Source organism: Bombina bombina, chromosome 2 (assembly GCF_027579735.1).
Source record: "Bombina bombina isolate aBomBom1 chromosome 2, aBomBom1.pri, whole genome shotgun sequence".
Classification (NCBI taxonomy): domain Eukaryota; kingdom Metazoa; phylum Chordata; class Amphibia; order Anura; family Bombinatoridae; genus Bombina; species Bombina bombina.
In genome coordinates this window covers 577,986,827-578,006,478 of record NC_069500.1, presented here as the reverse complement: position 1 = coordinate 578,006,478, position 19,652 = coordinate 577,986,827, and the positions used below count along the sequence as shown (strand labels likewise).

The 19,652-nt window shown below is 38.4% G+C and overlaps 1 protein-coding gene across 4 annotated transcripts in view; it reads left to right on the top strand.

Annotated features, from left to right (window-relative positions):
• LOC128649283 (transducin-like enhancer protein 4) overlaps positions 1-19,652 on the top strand; it is a 304,153-nt gene that overhangs the window by 173,905 nt on the left and 110,596 nt on the right. For 3 of the 4 annotated variants that reach the window (XM_053702473.1, XM_053702472.1, XM_053702471.1), the window contains 6 exons: positions 443-562; positions 10,385-10,438; positions 10,593-10,745; positions 12,869-12,998; positions 13,878-14,071; positions 14,631-14,707. In XM_053702473.1, the coding sequence (XP_053558448.1) occupies positions 443-562; positions 10,385-10,438; positions 10,593-10,745; positions 12,869-12,998; positions 13,878-14,071; positions 14,631-14,707 (728 nt within the window). The remainder of the gene's footprint in view (positions 1-442; positions 563-10,384; positions 10,439-10,592; positions 10,746-12,868; positions 12,999-13,877; positions 14,072-14,630; positions 14,708-19,652) is intronic. The other variant, XM_053702474.1, reaches the window with a different exon arrangement.

Sequence of the window (19,652 nt, the reverse complement as noted above, 5' to 3'; positions counted from 1 at the left end):
AGGTGACTTGTAGGTCATGTGACTGCCCCTTACAATTTGCTTTTACTCTGTGGGTTTTAACACATAATAAACCAGTATCCGTAATGTGCCGTTTTTACATTAGAATGCCTCTTTAAAGGGAAGCCCACCTATTTTTTTTTTTCTTTCTATGATTTAGGTAGAGCATACAATTTAAACAACTTTCCAAATTACTTCTGTACTCTATTTTTTTTTGTTCTCTTGGTATACTTTGTTGAAAAGGATACCTAGGTAGGCTCAGGAGAATAAAGCAAATTTGATAATATAAGTGAATTTAAAAGTTGTTGAAAATCATATGCTCTGTCTGAATCATGAAATACAGTTGTTGTGTTTTTTTTTGTCCCGTTTAAGCATTATTTATGGTGTTTGGTTATATTCTTTTTATTACCCTTTTAAAACATTGTACTTGGTTCCTCTTTTCTAGAGCTCATCAGTGTCTCCCTCAGCCAGTTTCAGGTCTGGAGAAAAACACAGAAATTCAACAGATTATTCATCAGAGAGCAAAAAGCAGAAGACTGAAGAGAAAGATATAGCTGCTCGTTACGTGAGTAACAGTTCATGTTTTAATGTTGGTTTGTGTACAGATATATGGCATCTTTTAATGACAAGTCATAACTGATCAGACAAGATTTCCTACAACAGCTAGGGAACTGCTCTGAATATTTCTGAAATGCTACCTGTACAATCTTTTATATACTGTACATTGCCTTTATTTCATCCATCACATTTCTCTTTGCATCTATCTCTAGTGAATCTTTATTATATTATCTGGCAATTGCATTGGAAGAGCTGATGCTCTGATTAAAAAGAAAAAGTCAGGTCATATCCCAGTTGTCAAGTTAACAAGTGGTTGCAACAAGAAGAATCTGTTTAGACTTTGAGACTTTGTTGTTGCCACATTTTATTAGGCAAACGAGAGAAATGGTGTTTAGCACTGCTCTTTCATTAAATATAATGTTCAATTTCCTGTATCAGCTGGGATGATTTCCTTACAGTAGTGATTCTAAACTTAAGGCTCCTCATCTGTGTCTAAGAGTCTCCCATTATTTGCAATCACTATTAAACATAAACATACTGAAATGTGCATATATTTTGTTTTCATTGACTGATGTGTGTGTCAACAAATTGTCACAGTTCTCTTTCTTTGAGCCTATACCTTACAAGCTTAAAGGGACACTGAACCCAATTTTTTTCTTTCATGATTCAGATAGAGCATGAAATTTTAAGCAACTTTCTAATTTACTCCTATTATCAAATTGTCTTCATTCTCTTGGTATCTTTATTTGAAATGCAAGAATGTAAGTTTAGATGCCGGATTATTTTTGGTGAACAACCTGGGTTGTCCTTTCTGATTGGTGGATAAATTTATCCACCAATAAAAAAGTGCTGTCCATAGTTATAAACCAAAAAAAAAAAAAGCTTAGATGCCTTCTTTTTCAAATAAAGATAGAAAGAGAACGAAGAAAAATTGATAATAGGAGTAAATTAGAAACTTGCTTAAAATTTCATGCTCTATCTGAATCACAAAAGAAAAAAAATTGGGTTCAGTGTCCCTTTAAAGTTAGTCGTTCTAATGTGACGTGTTGTAATCAAGATTTCCATAGGTTTGAAAGCTTGTTATCTCCTCTGCTGAGGCCAGTTAAGGACGGTTATAATTGATCGGTTAAAGAAACTATTTCTCAGGGGTAAATGTCCCTTTAAAGGGATACTAAATTCAAAATTAAACTTACATGATTTTTCTACAGCACACAATTTTAAGCATCTTTCTTATTCATTTTCAGTATCTAAATATGCAGTCTTTTTTATATGTACACTTTTTGATGCACCAGCTCCTACTGAGCATTTGAAAGAATTCCCAGTATATATGTTATATGCCTTTTGTTATTGGTTGATGGCTGTCATATAATGTGGGACAGAAAATGGAACTAATGTTAACATTTGTTGGTAGAAATTCTAGTTATTTGAAATTAAAACTAAGTGCTTTCACATTGCCATTTGCTGATTTATGCAATTCTCCTTTATTTAATGGTCTTTTAACTTAACATATTTTAATGCAAAATGTATTTCTTTCCTAAGATATGGTGAGTCCACGGCTTTATCAATTACTGTTGGGAATATCACTCCTGGCCAGCAGGAGGAGGCAAAAGAGAACCACAGTCAAACTGGTAAGTATCTCTTCCCTTTCCACAAACCCCAGTCGTTCTCTTTGCCTTCGGTGCAAGGAGGATGGGAAGTTTTGGTGTCTGAAGAAGATTGGATTTATTTCACTTCAGTCAAGATTTTATTATTTTGAAAGCCAGGTTTACTCTGATCTTTCCTCTCAAGATTGGGTCTAGCCGTACTCCACGTTAGTCTCTTCAGTAGGGCAGTGGTGGTTTTTAAGCAGTTAAGAACTTGTGAAGTGGCCTTCACTGCGTTTTCCTAACAGGTTGCTGCCCTAGTATAGAAAGCCCGAGTAGGTTTACTCTGTTCTTTCTTTTTTCCTCAGGTCTCTGTAAGGAGTGGCTTCCTTTCATACCACGTGAACTGTCCTCCTGCCGGACAGCTAGATGTGCAGGTAAGTGTCTTTTGTCTTCTGGGGCTAGGAGGCTGGCACTGAAGGGGTTAAATCTCTATGCACTTATTGTGGGACAAGAAATTCTTATTGGAAGGATATTTTATTGGCAGTGGGCAGGCACTAACTTGTATGTGGTTTATGGAGACTTAGTGGTTAACCTCGTTCTTGGCAGGAAGGAGTTAACCTTCTATTGCGGGCTCAGTTTACTAATATATTTATAGAGGATATTATATCCCTGTTTTATCTGGAAGTCCATTAGGGGTTAATCTACCCTAATTCCTTTGTCAATGCTACAACTTAAGTCTATGCATACAGCCTTTCTAGGTCCAATATAGTTTGTTAATGGCAAATTGAATCTCTGTTTGTTTTTTGTTTTTTAAATTGGAGTGCGCACTCTTTCACTTGCGGCGCCTCTCTTATGGGGCAGGGTTCAGTCTCTCCGCTTGTAGGCAACAGAGTGGTGATATTTTGCTATGCCTGACAGATTTCTTTGTGCAGCAGAACTATGGGTTTTAAGTTTCCTTTTTCGGCAGAATGAAGCGCGATGTTAATAGTTATACGCGCTTCATTCTCATGCCGATGTAATGCCTGGCCTTCTCTGAACAGGAAGAGCGGTGCCATCTTAATTTTTGCCTTGTACGGATAGACCCCGTCTCGTTCTCCGGCTGAGAACGGAGCGGTGTCCTGGTTATACCGGTCTCTTAATCTTCACAGAAGTGGTGAAGTTAAGCATTGTGTATGTGTGTGTGTATATGTATACAGGGCTCAGAATTTCAGGTCGTAGGCTACTAGCCAGGCCAAAAAGCTACTCGCCACTTCTGATCCTACCCACTACCTGTCCACACCCACTACTCCACCCCCTTTTTGCATATGTTTTGCTTTTGTGAAAACACATTATTGTGCAGTCATTTTTAATATTTTTTATTTTATATTTAAATTAAATAATGCTAGATACAATAATAGTTTAACAAAAATAAGTGCATAGCAGTTAGCAACATCAACTTGGTGGTTCTGGGTAAGACAATTTGTGAAGTGAGAGAATAGAGAGACAGTCATAGAAGGTCATAGCAGACCCGGAGATTTTTTTATTATCATTTCTCTCTTACTTATATTTCTCATCTCCCTTCTCTCTTCAATCTCTCTTTTTACCTTCTGCCTTAGCTCTCAGGCCATATCGTCTCTTTCCCTATCTTTTTACACTGTTTTTTTTCTCCATTCTCTCTTAAAGCCATTTTCTTCTCCACTTTTACTTTTCGTCTCTCTCTCTGCCCCTATTTACCCACTCAGAAGTAACAGTCTAAGCACCAATGGTGTTCCTACAGCCCTAGAGGAATAAACATAATATGTTTAGCACATAGCCCAAAATCTGTGTTTGTCAATGCTGCAATGGGAGTGTACATTTTTTCACTCACTAACTTTTTCTCGCCACCATTAAATTTCCACTTGCCAATGGCTAGTAAATAGTGGAAATTTTGATATATATATATATATATATATATATATATATATATATATATATATATATGTATATGTATATATATGTGTGTATGTGTGTATATATATATATATATATATATAATAAAGCATTTAAATACCTATATAGAGCAATTACGATTAATAAAGCAGAAAGCCATTGTATACTTTTCCTTAGCTTATTAGCATTTTATGCAACCTTTAAATCCTTAGGTTAAGGGTTTATTAAATTAAGGCTTATGCTCAGGTTATGGAACAGAGGTCTGTTCCTGGGATCAAATGTTTATTGGCTCTTGGGGAACATATTATTTTGTTAACCTCTGTCCCTCATGTTTAGAATAAATCTCTTAAGAAAAAGGATATTTCTTTCATGTAATTGGCAAGAGTCCATGAGCTAGTGACGTATGGGATATACAATCCTACAAGGAGGGGCAAAGTTTCCCAAACCTCAAAATGCCTATAAATACACCCTCACCACACCCACAATTCAGTTTTTACAAACTTTGCCTCCTATGGAGGTGGTTAAGTAAGTTTGTGCTAAGATTTCTACGTTGATATGCGCTTCTGGAGGTGGTTAAGTAAGTTTGTGCTAAGATTTCTACGTTGATATGCGCTTCTCAGCATTTTGAAGCCCGATTTCTTCTGAGTACAGTGAATGTCAGAGGAATGTGAAGGGAGCATCACCTACTGAATGCAATGGTTTTCCTCACGGGGATCTATTTCATAGGTTCTCTGTTATCGGTCGTAGAGATTCATCTCTTACCTCCCTTTTCAGATCAACGATATACTCTCATATTCCATTACCTCTACTGATAACCGTTTCAGTACTGGTTTGGCTATCTGCTATATGTGGCTGGGTGTCTTTTTGGTAAGTGTGTTTTCATTACTTAAGGCACTCAGCAATGGTTTGGCACTTTATGTATTTATATAAAGTTCTAAATATATGTATTGTACTTATATTTGCCATGATTCAGGTTTTCAGTATATTTCCTTTTGCAGACTGTCAGTTTCATAAAATGTATTTCTTACCTGGGGTAGAGTCTTTTTTTCAAATTGACTGTCTCTTAAATTCGTGGGCAGAATTAGTCTTGGAAGGGCGCAAAATGCCAAATGCCAAAGTTTGTTGGAGGAGTTTATTTGCCTGCAGAAATTGCTGCCCAGGTATCTTCTGCGGTATCTGTGGCATTATCTGCTTTTTCTATACTAAAGGGAATTCGCAAGAGGAATATTTGAAATTCAGATAATAATGTTTCTGTTCCATATGCTGCTCTATAGATTGCCCTTCCTCATAGTCTAATGAGGATACGTCGGTAGCCCCTGAGGGTGAAATCTCAGATTTGGACAGTATTTTTCCTTCATCTGATGCTGAAGTAGTATCTTTCAGATTTAAGCCTGGACAGCTTCGTGTATGGTTAAAGGAGGTTCTGACAACTTAGATCGACTCCGATAAGTCTGTCGTTGTCAACCCTAAGGAATCTGTGGAAGTTTTTCCTGTTCCAGACCGTGCTAGGAGATTTTTGACAGGAATGGGAAAAGTCTGAGATCCTTTTTCCCTGTCTCCCGTCTTTAAAAGGATGTTTCCTGTTGCTGTCTCCATTAAATATCATGGCGCACGGTGCCTAAAGTAGTAGGGTTTTTCTACTTTGGCTAAGAGAACTACGATTCCTAGAGAGGATAGCCAGCTGTTCTTTTCAGGGTTAATGGACTAAGCTGGAGGCTTACATAGAAGTTTGTATTGCCACTGTGTCAAGTGCGGCATCTTATTAGTGCGATGCCTTGTCTGATTCCAATTTAGTAGAGACTCCTTTGGAGGAGATCCAGAGCGAATTAAGGCTCTTCAACTAGCCAATTTGTTTATTTCTGATGCTACCTTGCAGTTTGTTAAGCCGAGAGCCAAGATATCAGGCTTTGCTGTGCTAGCTGTGGGGCGTTGTGGCTATATGCTTGGTCAGTGGATTTTTCCTCCGAGTCCAATCTTCTGGCGCTTCCTTATAAGGATAAGACCTTTTGGTCCTGATCTGACAGGAATATTTCTGATATTACAGGTGGAAAAGTTTTTTTTTTTTTTTTCTACCACAAGACAAGATGAATAGACCTATAGGAGTTTGCCCACGATCCGGGATCTCCCATGTGGGGGGCTTTATCTCTCTGTTTGTCTTTCAACATGGATACAAGATGTCCCAGATAGGCTACAGTCATAGTATCTCAGGGTTGCTACATAGAATTCTTACCTTTCCTTGCAGAGGCAGACTCCACCTCTCATTTTATCTGCAGGCCAGATAACAGTGAGGCATTTTTGGGACCTCTCTGCCCTGAGGGTGATAGCCAGTTCCTGTGAGGGAACAGGGTCTTGGATTCTATTCCTTCCTGTTTGTGGTTCCTGAAAAAGAAGGAATTTTTCATCCTATGGTAGACCTAAAGTGTCTCATTAAGTTGTCTCAAGGTACAGTCCTTCACATGGAAACCTGTGGTTCCATTCTTCCCTTGATCTAGGACAGTGTTTTTCAACCAGTGTGCCATGGCACACTAGTGTGCCGTGAGAGATCCTTAGGTGTGCCTCGGCAGACTGACAACAGTGCAGGGCTGTCCCTCTTTCAAATTTTGAAATATTGGGAGGTATGTGACAGGCTCATCAGGCATCATTTACAACCATGACATTGACATTCATTCACAGACAATCATTATGATTGTTTGTAAAAGAATGTCAATATGTCATGTATAGTTTGTAGGAGGCATGGCATGACAGCACAGTACAGTGTGTGTGTGTGTATATATACAGTATGTGTGTGTGTGTATGTGTATATATATATATATATATATATATATATATATATATATATATATATATATATATATCCTGTATTAGGCTACAATGTGTCATTTTGTAAAATTTTGGGATGGTGGTGTGCCGCAGGATTGTTTAATGTAAAAAAGTGTGCCACGGCAAAAAAAAGGTTGCAAATCACTGATCTAGGAGGATCAATTAATAGTGACCATAGAACTGGAGGACGTGTATTTTTAAGTCCGAGTTTTTGCCTTTCTGTCAAACTTTTGCAGTTTGTAGCTCTTCCTTTTCACCTTGCCACGGCTCCCAGAGGGGGCTGTTTTACCAGTGATCAGGTGTCAGGGAATGGCTGTGGTGCCCTTCCTAGTCAACCTACGTATTCAGGTGCCATATTTTCAACAAGCTCTTTTTTTCTCAAATCCTGTTATCTTTTCTTCATTCCCTTTGTTGGGAAGTGAATCTGAAAATGTGTTCCCTTGTTCCAGCCACAGTAGTTGTTTTCTAAGGGTCAATTTTAGTTTCCCTATCTCTGAAAATATTTTTGCCAGAGATCGGAAAATCAAGAATTCTTTCCTCTTGCCTCTTTCTGCACTCATCTGTTTGACCTTCAGTGGCTCAATGTATGGAGGTAATTAGTCTGATGGTTGCTTTCATGGGACATCTTCCCTTTGCTCGATTCCATCTGAGAGTCTGCTGTTAGGCATGTTCAGATAGTGGACCGGGGATCTTGTGGCTCTGTCTCAGAGGATAGATCTTGATCTATCGACTTGAGATTCTTCCCTGTGGATCAGAGAGGGGAATTAGTGGTAGAGCACTCACTTTGTTTGCGAGAGATAGCGGGATAGTTACCCGAATTCTCCTGAATCTTTTAGTTTTCTCAGGAGATTCTGTCTCGGGGCACATGCTTCCGGAGACTTTCCTGAGTTATAGTGACCACAGTCTCTAGCCTGTTGGTTTGGTGCCTATGGGCTTTGGAAGAGCCTACTCTCCCTATAACCATATTGGAGTGGAGAACGTTCTACTTTGCTTGTTGGCTTGGCCTCAGTTGTCTTAACCAGGTTTTCAGGTTCACTTTTGTTTCAGTGGTTTACATTAACCACCTGGGAGGAACCTGGAGTTCCTTTGCCATGATTGGCGTGGATTTTTCGGTGGGCGGACACTCACATTCTTTGATTTTCCACTATTCACATTTCAAGAGTGAATACGGGAGCTGACTTTTTGGGCAGTCAGATTTTTCATTCCGGGGATGCTTCTCCTGGAGGTGTTCTCCAGGTTAACCCTCAAATGGGGGGAGTTGGAGATGGCAGTACACTATGCTTCCAAGTTATGTTCAGGGTCAAGAGATCAGCAGGCTGCTCTGCTAAATACCCTGGCGGTTCCTTGGGTTTCAGTCTGATTGCTCTCCTTCCAAGAGTCATTGCTTGTATCAAATGGGAGTGAGCATAGGTATTTTAATAGTCCTGCATAGTCTTGCAGGACCTGGTATTCAGACTTAGCGGAGATGTATTCCTTCCACCTTGGTGGTTGTTTCTGAGGAAGGACCTTCTAATTCAGGGTCCATTCTTTTATCCACTTTTGTTTTCTCTGAAGCTTTATGCTTGGATATTGAATGCTTAGTTCTGTCTAAGCGTGGTTTTTCTGAATTGGTCTTTGAGACCATGATTCAGGCTCGCAAGGAGGAACGTGTGTGCACAATTTGGATGTTGTGCGTGCTTAATATTTTTCTTTCGTTTGTTTTCTCTGTAACAGAAAGCTACCGCTACTTCTCTTTTCTCTGGTTGAGAAGTTTAATTTGTTTACATTTTAGACTGCGGGACTGCAGTCACCTGAGAGAGTTATAGCTCATTACACAAGGGCTGTCTCTTCTTCTTGGGCTTTCAAAAATGAAGTTTTTGTTTCGGATGAGGCTTTTGGGAGAAAAGATTATTCAAGCGTTTGGTGCCTTCTGTTTAGGTTTGCCTGTCTTGTCCCTCCCTATTCATCGGTGTCCTCTAGCTTGGGTATTGGTTCCCAACAGTAATTGATGAAGCCGGGGACTCCCCATATCTTAGGAAAAAAAAGAAAGTTTATGCTTACCTGATAAATTTTATTTATTTCCGGATATGGTGAGTACATGGCCCCACACTTTATTTTCAGACAGTTATTTTTTTTACTAAACCTCAGGCACCTCTACACCTTTGTGTTACTCTTTTTTCTCCTTTACCTTCGAATGATTGGGGTTTGTAGGAAGAGATATGATACTTAAAGGGACAGTAAACCTTAAAAATAATGTTATATAATTCTGCACATAGTGCAGAATTATATAACATTATTTAGGTGCTATAGCCATAAAAGCATTTTTTCCTTTTATATTTTGCTAAAATACGGCGCTTTTACAGACCCGCTCTCTGCTGAGCGGGTCTGTAATATTCAGTCAGCGCATCGGGCCAGCTGTAAAGTCACAGCCTGGCCCGACCGCGCCATAAGACTAAGTGCAGCTCGCTCCTGTGACAGGAGCGAGCTGCACTTAGTCTTATGGCGCGGTCGGGCCAGGCTGTGACTATACAGCTGGCCCGATGCGCTGACTGAATATTACAGACCCGCTCAGCAGAGAGCGGGTCTGTAAAAGCGCCGTATTTTAGCAAAATATAAAAGGAAAAAATGCTTTTATGGCTATAGCACCTAAATAATGTTATATAATTCTGCACTATGTGCAGAATTATATAACATTATTTTTAAGGTTTACTGTCCCTTTAACATTTTGACTGTGGTGCTCTTTGCCTCCTGCTGGCCAGGAGTGATATTCCCAACAGTAATTGATGAAGCCGTGGACTCACCATATCTGGAAATAAATAAATTTATCAGGTAAGCATAAATTTTCTTTTTAACATGTTTAAATTGTGCAATTTTAAATATGTGATCAGGCATTTTTAAAGTTTAATATAACAATAATCTTAATAAGCTCACACTAACCCCCCCTTCCAAACACACACACACATGTATTTACGTTAAAATGGTTGAATTATTATTTATTGTGCTGTTCTTTCATGAACAGGAGGGGCAGTATTCTAAAATGACAAAATTAAAGTGATATTTTATTTCTACACACTTTGCTTTCTTTTTAAATGCATTTATTTAATCTTTAAAAAGCCAACATAGTTAAAGAGCTATAAAGAGAAATAAATATTTCCTTAGGGAGTGTTTGTTTTAGGAGCCATCAGCAGAGTTCACATGGCATGCTTGTGTGCTTTGTGATCAATGCGCTGTAAATAGAACAGTTGCCATCTTGATTACTAATCTATCAACTCAAGCTTTGCTTATGTACGTTGTACAGCAACAGCTTTTTCCTCTGTATTCTAAGTACACAACTATGTAGCACTATGCAAAATCTAGTAGTCTGAAATACAGCAGCAGCAATGTAAAATATCTTTTTCATTTTAAATACGTTTTTTTTTTTTTTAAATAATTGGTAGTTAATATTAATTTACATTTCTACATCATTCACTATATTGATGTGTATATGGTTATGTTTCATGTCACCTATTATTTATTTACCTTATTTTTCCATGCAGGACAGTGATGCTGAAAAGAGTGACGATAACCTAGTAGTGGATGTTTCTAATGAGGTTTGTGTTCTGTTTATTTTTGTATTCTGTGTTTGCTGATTTTTCTCAGTGTTTGTATTGTGCTTGCGTAGCATGACTTGTAGCACTGGAGCTTTATGGAAACTTAGCACATTTACTGTCGCAGGAACTGTAACATCTCAACCTATGTTGACAGGACCCTTCATCTCCCAGAGGAAGCCCGGCACATTCTCCAAGGGAGAACGGTTTGGACAAAAGCCGCCTTTTAAAGAAGGATGCACCTATCAGCCCAGCCTCCATTGCATCCTCAAGCAGTACTCCTTCTTCAAAGTCCAAAGAACTGAGCCTTGTAAGGCATTTTATTCAAAAAGTGACAGTTCTTTAGGTTTCTTATGTTTTTATGCTTGTGGGGCTTGTCCCTATTCACCAATAGAGCTTTGGGAGTTCTGCACAGTCATCAACCAATGAGTACTATGTCCCTAGGGGGATGAGATGTGCATAAACTTTCACTTCCTGCTTTAAATTTTTTGTTCTATGTAAAAAAAATAAAAAAAAAGTGTTAGTCACCCGTATGACTGAACATTGTTGTTCACCCATATGAATGAACATTGTTGTTCATTCTCATATCTATTTTTAATTGTTTTTGATTCTGGCTTCTGGAATGGCAAATACATACAAAAGTCATCTGTCATGAGCCTTGATCTAACCAAAAGCAACCCTGACCTGACTTATAGGTTTATACAATCTTTTCCTTAGGATAAATGTTTAAACTAAGCAACTCCTCTATAGATATTCTGTAGCTTTCCAAATGTGTTTTCATTTATTTATATTTAAGAAATTATTCAATAAAAAAGACAATCAAATTTAATTTACACCTGGTCATTACATCTACTAATGCTAAGTGACGTGACCGACTCCAGTATTTTTATGCCAGAATTCATAGAGAAATAGAACAGATATCTGCATCTAATCCGCACAAGAGCAGGGCAATGATAACGCATTTAATTCTGTGACAGTGGAACAAGAGCTTTATCTTGCTGCTTGATGGTTAATTCTGCTGTGCTGTAAGTTATGATGACCTAGTATTCTCAACAGCACAAAAAAGTCATCAATTTCCCCCCAACATTGTGGGGTCCCCCATATTATTACTGGGGACTCTTCACACATTACATAAGTAATGTAAGTAAATGTGCTTTTGACCAGAATTAATGTTACCTTTTAACAGTTTTCTGTAAACTTCTAGCAAGGTGATCTTCACTTTAGTTTATTTTGGAAACATGAGATGAGGCTTAGCCAATAAACAGTATTTAACTGTAATGACAAAACATTACAGATAATTTCCTCTGTCTTTATCTAAACAGAGAACTTTGTACAGTACAAGTATTATATCTTGTTTGTTCGTTGAATAAATAAATGGGTGACATTTTTTTATTTGATGATTATAGTTAGAGACCTTAAACACCTTGTTTTTCTGTATAACTTTTACTTTATTCCACTCTCCTTGAAGAGACCAAAAAGCAAAATCTGTTACCTAGGTTTTTAATGTGTCTCACATTGCCTAAACTAGCTATTTGTGCTGTAATACAAACTTCATATGTGATATCACACGTGGCCTAACCTGCTACGAGTCTTGCATTGAGATCCACTGTTTACACTGCTGACACCTGTGCAGTTTACTGTTCCTTTAATTTGCATACTACAGAATTTCCCTTTATTTTGCCTCTCTAGGGATTATGGGTCAAGCACAATTTTACACAAAAGCAACAGGTGTTTAATGTAATTTAAACATAATAAGCCAGTTAATGTGATACAGCATTATGGATTAGTAACTCCATGGCTGCCATAGAGGTTTGAAATGCATTGCATAGTAATATTTATCAAGCTTCTTTTCTATCCAAAAGACAAATCATGCTTACAGATATTTCTTCTGTACTTTTATGCACATTTCCTATTATTATTTATTATTAATAGTATTAATAATTAATAGAATTAATTAAGTAGACTGTAGCAGTAACTATCTTCTTCAAATGTGTGTTTGTTTAAAGCAGCCGTCATTTCTAATGTCCACTAAGTACACCTCGCAGGTGTGTTTCCATTCACTGTGTTTTTGGTTACTTAGTCCTGCTGTACCAATGTTATGAATAGATACTTGAAAGATTTGATTGTGAAAGCACATTTGTTATGACTCTTCCATTAGGTCTGTTGACTTAAGCAGGGTGAGTGTTTGAGGTTTGCAGTTGAGTAAACCATAAAGTCAATAAACTGTTTACATATGGGAGGTTTCAAGTCATTTAGCATATTGTATCTTTTGATTCAACTAAAGATCCTTTTTTACTAGGAACTTGTACTGCTGATGTAACTCTAGCATGTTTTCATTATTTGGGACAAATGTTTGTAGTTAACAGACTGTTTGTCCATGCGTTTTTAACAATGCTTTTCTTACCCATCATACCCCCCGTGATTTGTTTGCAGAATGAAAAATCTACAACTCCTGTTTCAAAGTCAAACACACCCACTCCACGGACTGATGCACCCACCCCTGGCAGTAACTCTTCTGGACTTAGGCCTGTACCTGGCAAGCCACCAGGAGTTGATGCACTAAGTAAGAAAGAGGTTTGCTCAGTCTTAAAGAATACTTGAGGAATCAACTAGTTGGTTTTATTTTGTAAAAGCCTTGGCCTCCAAGTTAAACTTTTAAAAGCATTTAGAAATAAATGGGCTTGGCTAATTTACCCTGACAGCACTCTGTGAATTTGTGCAGTTTCCTTCCAAACCAAATTTATTTCCTTGCTGAGAGAGGATGGTTTTAAGTTGTCCGTTTTAGTTATTACATTGTTGTTGTTGTTGTTGTTGTTATTATTATTATTATTATTATTATTATTATTATTATTATTATTATTATTATTATTATTATTATTTGGTTTATTACAAAGTTTAAAATAAAAGAAAGCTATACTGTCTCACTACTATATGTGTTGCAGTGAGTATGTGTGTCCTGCAGAGGGAGCCCCCACAGATATTCTGTGACTTAATCTGTCATATTACAGTGATTTTTTTCTTGTGTTTATGTATATAGGTATATATATGTGTGTGTGTGTGTGTGTGTGTGTTTTTGGCTTATTTGTTCTAAGCTAGTTTCAAATGTTTGCCAAACATTCAGATATTTGTTTCAGGAAAAAAAGTGAATTTGGTTATTTCAGATGTTAAATTTTATTAAGTCTCATTGCTTTATCTTGTACTCACTGTAAATTTATGAGAATCAGCATTGGGATATTGTCATTCATTATACTTTTCTTTAGATTCAGTGCTAAGATAGAGATTTACATCTTGGTAAACATAATTATTTTCATGTTAAATAGGCCCATTCTAATTCATGTTGTCAGCTATACATGAGATATTGTGATACCTTTTAAATGGTAGTGCTTGTTAACTTCATGTTTTTAACGTTCACCTCTACTTTTTTTTATTTTGGGCCTTCCAGCTGCAGGTCTTCGGACACCAATGGCAGTTCCTTGCCCTTATCCTACCCCTTTCGGTATAGTGCCACATGCTGGGATGAATGGGGAGCTAACAAGCCCAGGAGCGGCTTATGCCAGTCTTCACAACATTTCCCCCCAGATGAGTGCAGCAGCCGCTGCAGCTGCCGCCGCTGCTGCTTATGGAAGGTCCCCAGTGGTAAGAGTTATTGTAAAAACATGCTGATAGTATACATTTGCTTTTTTGTGCTGTGTGGTGTTGAAATGTATTCATTATTCTGGAAGAGCCCATACAGGAAGTTCTGCTGTCCCAAGGCCTTTGTAACAGACTCAAAAGGCTGTAAAGCAGCATGAGACTACTTCAGATAACATGCTGTTTTCATTTGAATAGGAATGAAAACTTCCTGAGTTGGTAGAATGTTATTTTTCTACATAGTGAATATAATCCAGCATTTTTTAAAATTTGAAAGTAAAAGAAATTATTTAGAGCATAGATATGAATTGAATTTTTATTTTTATTTTTTATTATTGTTATATATTTGACCTTACTTGGTATATGGGACATAAAGCTTAAACAGTTTATGAAATAAAAAGAAAACTCTCCACTATGTTTTATATTTATATTTTCTTTGTGTATCTGTATTCCTTTATTTTTTTATTTTTTTTAAACCATGGATCAGTGTCATTGAGTACCTCTACTCTATAAATGTGCAGACTTTTTAGCGTTATTTCTGTTTTGTTTTTTGTTGTTTCATCAGGTGGGTTTTGATCCACATCATCACATGAGAGTTCCCGGAATACCTCCAAATCTGACTGGCATCCCTGGAGGAAAACCGTAAGTATCTGCATTTACTGTTTGAATATAATTGATATTTGACTAAATGCAACAGGTATATATTTATTTCATTTTTGATACATCATAAAGGGACATTCAAGCACAAGCTATTGTTGTGTAGTCCAAAAATAATTTGTAAAACAATTTTGCAATTAAGTTGCTGTTAAAAGGCTGCTTCTGAGATAGGAAAATAAATGTACACAAGAAGCAAATCCCAGAGAATTATAATAATTTGAATGTTCCTTACAGAACAGTTTGCACTGCAATGTCCCTTTAAATATAAAACTTACAGGCAGAAGCAATATTTCACAAATCTGAACTATTTTGTTTTGTTATTCTAAATTAGCTTGCATTTGTGCAGAAAACTTGTTAGAAATCGGTGTCCTTAAAAGTAATCTTATTATCAAATTATGTTTACTTTTATTGCGCTGAAAAAAAGAGCCATTTTCTTATTGCACCATTCCTTATAACTATGTATTTAACCATTACAACTGGGTTAAACACATAGTTAAAGTCATCTCCAGAGCAGCAGTCCACTATTTGGAGCTAGCTGAACACATCTGGTGAGCCATTGACTAGAGGCATGTTTGTGCAGCCACCAATTACTAGCTAACTCCCAGCCTCCTACCTAGGTTTTCTTTTCGACCATACATACCATGAGAACAAAGTATATGTTACAGTAGAAGGAAATTGAAATGTCTCTTAAAATTAGATGCTCTATAGTCCCTTAAAAGTTAAATTTTTAAATTTCATATCCCTTTAGCGACATAAAGTTGAAATGAAGTATTATTAAAAATGCACATTATTTAAAATCTAAGTAATGAAGTACTTTCTAGTAGCTGGTATGGTACTAAAGGCACATCCAAGCTTAGTCTATGAGCAAAAATCCAATACTTGTTACAGATTTATTTATTTCTATTTTATTTAAATATTTTTAAATATAATTTTGCATAAACTATAACCTTATGTTTTAAAAATGTATTTTTGTGACACATCATCCGCTGCAGCTCCCCCTCGCTGCTCCCAGATCTAACACAAGTTCCTCCTCTTTTTCAGTACAGAACCAAGAACATCCCCTTTTCTTTCATGTAATTAGCAAGAGTCCATGAGCTTGTGACGTATGGGATATGCATTCCTACCAGGAGGGGCAAAGTTTCCCAAACCTCAAAATGCCTATAAATACACCCCTCACCACACCTACAAATCAATTTCTCCAACATAGGTGTGTCCGGTCCACGGCGTCATCCTTACTTGTGGGATATTCTCCTCCCCAACAGGAAATGGCAAAGAGCCCAGCAAAGCTGGTCACATGATCCCTCCTAGGCTCCGCCTTCCCCAGTCATTCTCTTTGCCGTTGTACAGGCAACATCTCCACGGAGATGGCTTAGAGTTTTTTAGTGTTTAACTGTAGTTTTTATTATTCAATCAAGAGTTTGTTATTTTAAAATAGTGCTGGTATGTACTATTTACTCTGAAACAGAAAAGAGATGAAGATTTCTGTTTGTAAGAGGAAAATGATTTTAGCAACCGTTACTAAAATCGATGGCTGTTTCCACACAGGACTGTTGAGAGGAATTAACTTCAGTTGGGGGAAACAGGGAGCAGACTTTTGCTGCTTGAGGTATGACACATTTCTAACAAGACGATGTAATGCTGGAAGCTGTCATTTTCCCTATGGGATCCGGTAAGCCATTTTTATTACATGAAGAGAAAAAAGGGCTTCACAAGGGCTTTTAAGACTGTAGACATTTTCTGGGCTAAAACGATTTATATATAAGCATATTTTATACTCCATAGCCTTGAGGAATTATTTTAATCTTGGGAACTATGTAAAATAACCGGCAGGCACTGTATTGGACACCTTATTCTCTAGGGGCTTTCCCTAATCATAGGCAGAGTCTCATTTTCGCGCCTCTATTGCGCACTTGTTTTTGGGAAGCATGACATGCAGATGCATGTGTGAGGAGCTCTGATACATAGAAAAGACTTTCTGAAGGCGTCATTTGGTATCGTATTCCCCTTTGGGCTTGGTTGGGTCTCAGCAAAGCAGATACCAGGGACTGTAAAGGGGTTAAATATAAAAACGGCTCCGGTTCCGTTATTTTAAGGGTTAAAGCTTCCAAATTTGGTGTGGTAAAATACTTTTAAGGCTTTAAGACACTGTGGTGAAATTTTGGTGAATTTTGAACAATTCCTTCATACTTTTTCACATATGCAGTAATAAAGTGTGTTCAGTTTAAAATTTAAAGTGACAGTAACGGTTTTATTTTAAAACGTTTTTTGTACTTTGTTATCAAGTTTATGCCTGTTTAACATGTCTGAACTACCAGATAGACTGTGTTCTGTATGTGGGGAAGCCAAGGTTCCTTCTCATTTAAATAGATGTGATTTATGTGACACAAAATTTAGAGAAAATGATGCCCAAGATGATTCCTCAAGTGAGGGGAGTAAGCATGGTACTGCATCATCCCCTCCTTCGTCTACGCCAGTCTTGCCCACACAGGAGGCCCCTAGTACATCTAGTGCGCCAATACTCCTTACTATGCAACAATTAACGTCTGTAATGGATAATTCTATCAAAAACTTTTTAGCCAAAATGCCCACTTATCAGCGAAAGCGCGACTGCTCTGTTTTAGAAAATACTGAAGAGCATGAGGACGCTGATGATATTGGTTCTGAAGTGCCCCTACACCAGTCTGAGGGGGCCAGGGAGGTTTTGTCTGAGGGAGAAATTTCAGATTCAGGGAAAATTTCTCAACAAGCTGAACCTGATGTGATTACATTTAAATTTAAATTGGAACATCTCCGCGCTCTGCTTAAGGAGGTGTTATCTACTCTGGATGATTGTGAGAATTTGGTCATTCCAGAGAAATTATGTAAAATGGACAAGTTCCTAGAGGTCCCGGGGCCCCCAGAAGCTTTTCCTATACCCAAGCGGGTGGCGGACATTGTAAATAAAGAATGGGAAAGGCCCGGTATACCTTTCGTCCCTCCCCCCATATTTAAGAAATTGTTTCCTATGGTCGACCCCAGAAAGGACTTATGGCAGACAGTCCCCAAGGTCGAGGGGGCGGTTTCTACTCTAAACAAACGCACCACTATACCCATAGAAGATAGTTGTGCTTTCAAAGATCCTATGGATAAAAAATTAGAGGGTTTGCTTAAAAAGATGTTTGTTCAGCAAGGTTACCTTCTACATCCAATTTCATGCATTGTTCCTGTCACTACAGCAGCGTGTTTCTGGTTCGATGAACTAGAAAAGGCGCTCAATAATAATTCTTCTTCTTATGAGGAGATTATGGACAGAATTCATGCTCTCAAATTGGCTAATTCTTTCACCCTAGACGCCACTTTGCAATTGGCTAGGTTAGCGGCGAAAAATTCTGGTTTTGCTATTGTGGCGCGCAGAGCGCTTTGGCTAAAATCTTGGTCAGCGGATGCGTCTTCCAAGAACAAATTGCTTAACATTCCTTTCAAGGGGAAAACGCTGTTTGGCCCTGATTTGAAAGAGATTATCTCTGATATCACTGGGGGCAAGGGCCACGCCCTTCCTCAGGATATGTCTTTCAAAGCCAAAAATAAACCTAATTTTCGTCCCTTTCGCAGAAACGGACCAGCCCCAAGTGCTACGTCCTCTAAGCAAGAGGGTAATACTTCTCAAGCCAAGCCAGCCTGGAGGCCAAGGCAAGGCTGGAACAAAGGAAAGCAGGCCAAGAAACCTGCCACTGCTACCAAGACAGCATGAGATGTTGGCCCCCGATCCGGGACCGGATCTGGTGGGGGGCAGACTCTCTCTCTTCGCTCAGGCTTGGGCAAGAGATGTTCTGGATCCTTGGGCACTAGAATAGTCTCCCAAGGTTATCTTCTGGAATTCAAGGGGCTTCCCCCAAGGGGGAGGTTCCACAGGTCTCAATTGTCTTCAGACCTCATAAAAAAACAGGCATTCTTACATTGTGTAGAAGACCTGTTAAAAATGGGAGTGATTCATCCTGTTCCATTAGGAGAACAAGGGATGGGGTTCTACTCCAATCTGTTCGTAGTTCCCAAAAAAGAGGGAACATTCAGACCAATCTTAGATCTCAAGATCCTAAACAAGTTTCTCAAGGTTCCATCGTTCAAAATGGAAACCATTCGAACAATTCTTCCTTCCATCCAGGAAGGTCAATTCATGACCACGGTGGATTTAAAGGATGCGTATCTACATATTCCTATCCACAAGGAACATCATCGGTTCCTAAGGTTCGCATTCCTGGACAAGCATTACCAGTTTGTGGCACTTCCGTTCGGATTAGCCACTGCTCCAAGAATTTTCACAAAGGTACTAGGATCCCTTCTAGCGGTGCTAAGACCAAGGGGCATTGCAGTAGTACCTTACTTGGACGACATTCTGATTCAAGCGTCGTCCCTTCCACAAGCAAAGGCTCACACGGACATTGTCCTGGCCTTTCTCAGATCTCACGGGTGGAAAGTGAACGTAGAAAAAAGTTCGCTATCTCCGTCAACAAGGGTTCCCTTCTTGGGAACAATAATAGACTCCTTAGAAATGAGGATTTTTCTGACAGAGGCCAGAAAATCAAAACTTCTAAACTCTTGTCAAATACTTCATTCTGTTCCTCTTCCTTCCATAGCGCAGTGCATGGAAGTAATAGGTTTGATGGTAGCGGCAATGGACATAGTTCCTTTTGCGCGAATTCATCTAAGACCATTACAACTGTGCATGCTCAGTCAGTGGAATGGGGACTATACAGACTTGTCTCCGACGATACAAGTAGATCAGAGGACCAGAGATTCACTCCGTTGGTGGCTGTCCCTGGACAACCTGTCACAGGGGATGAGCTTCCGCAGACCAGAGTGGGTCATTGTCACGACCGACGCCAGTCTGGTGGGCTGGGGCGCGGTCTGGGGACCCCTGAAAGCTCAGGGTCTTTGGTCTCAGGAAGAATCT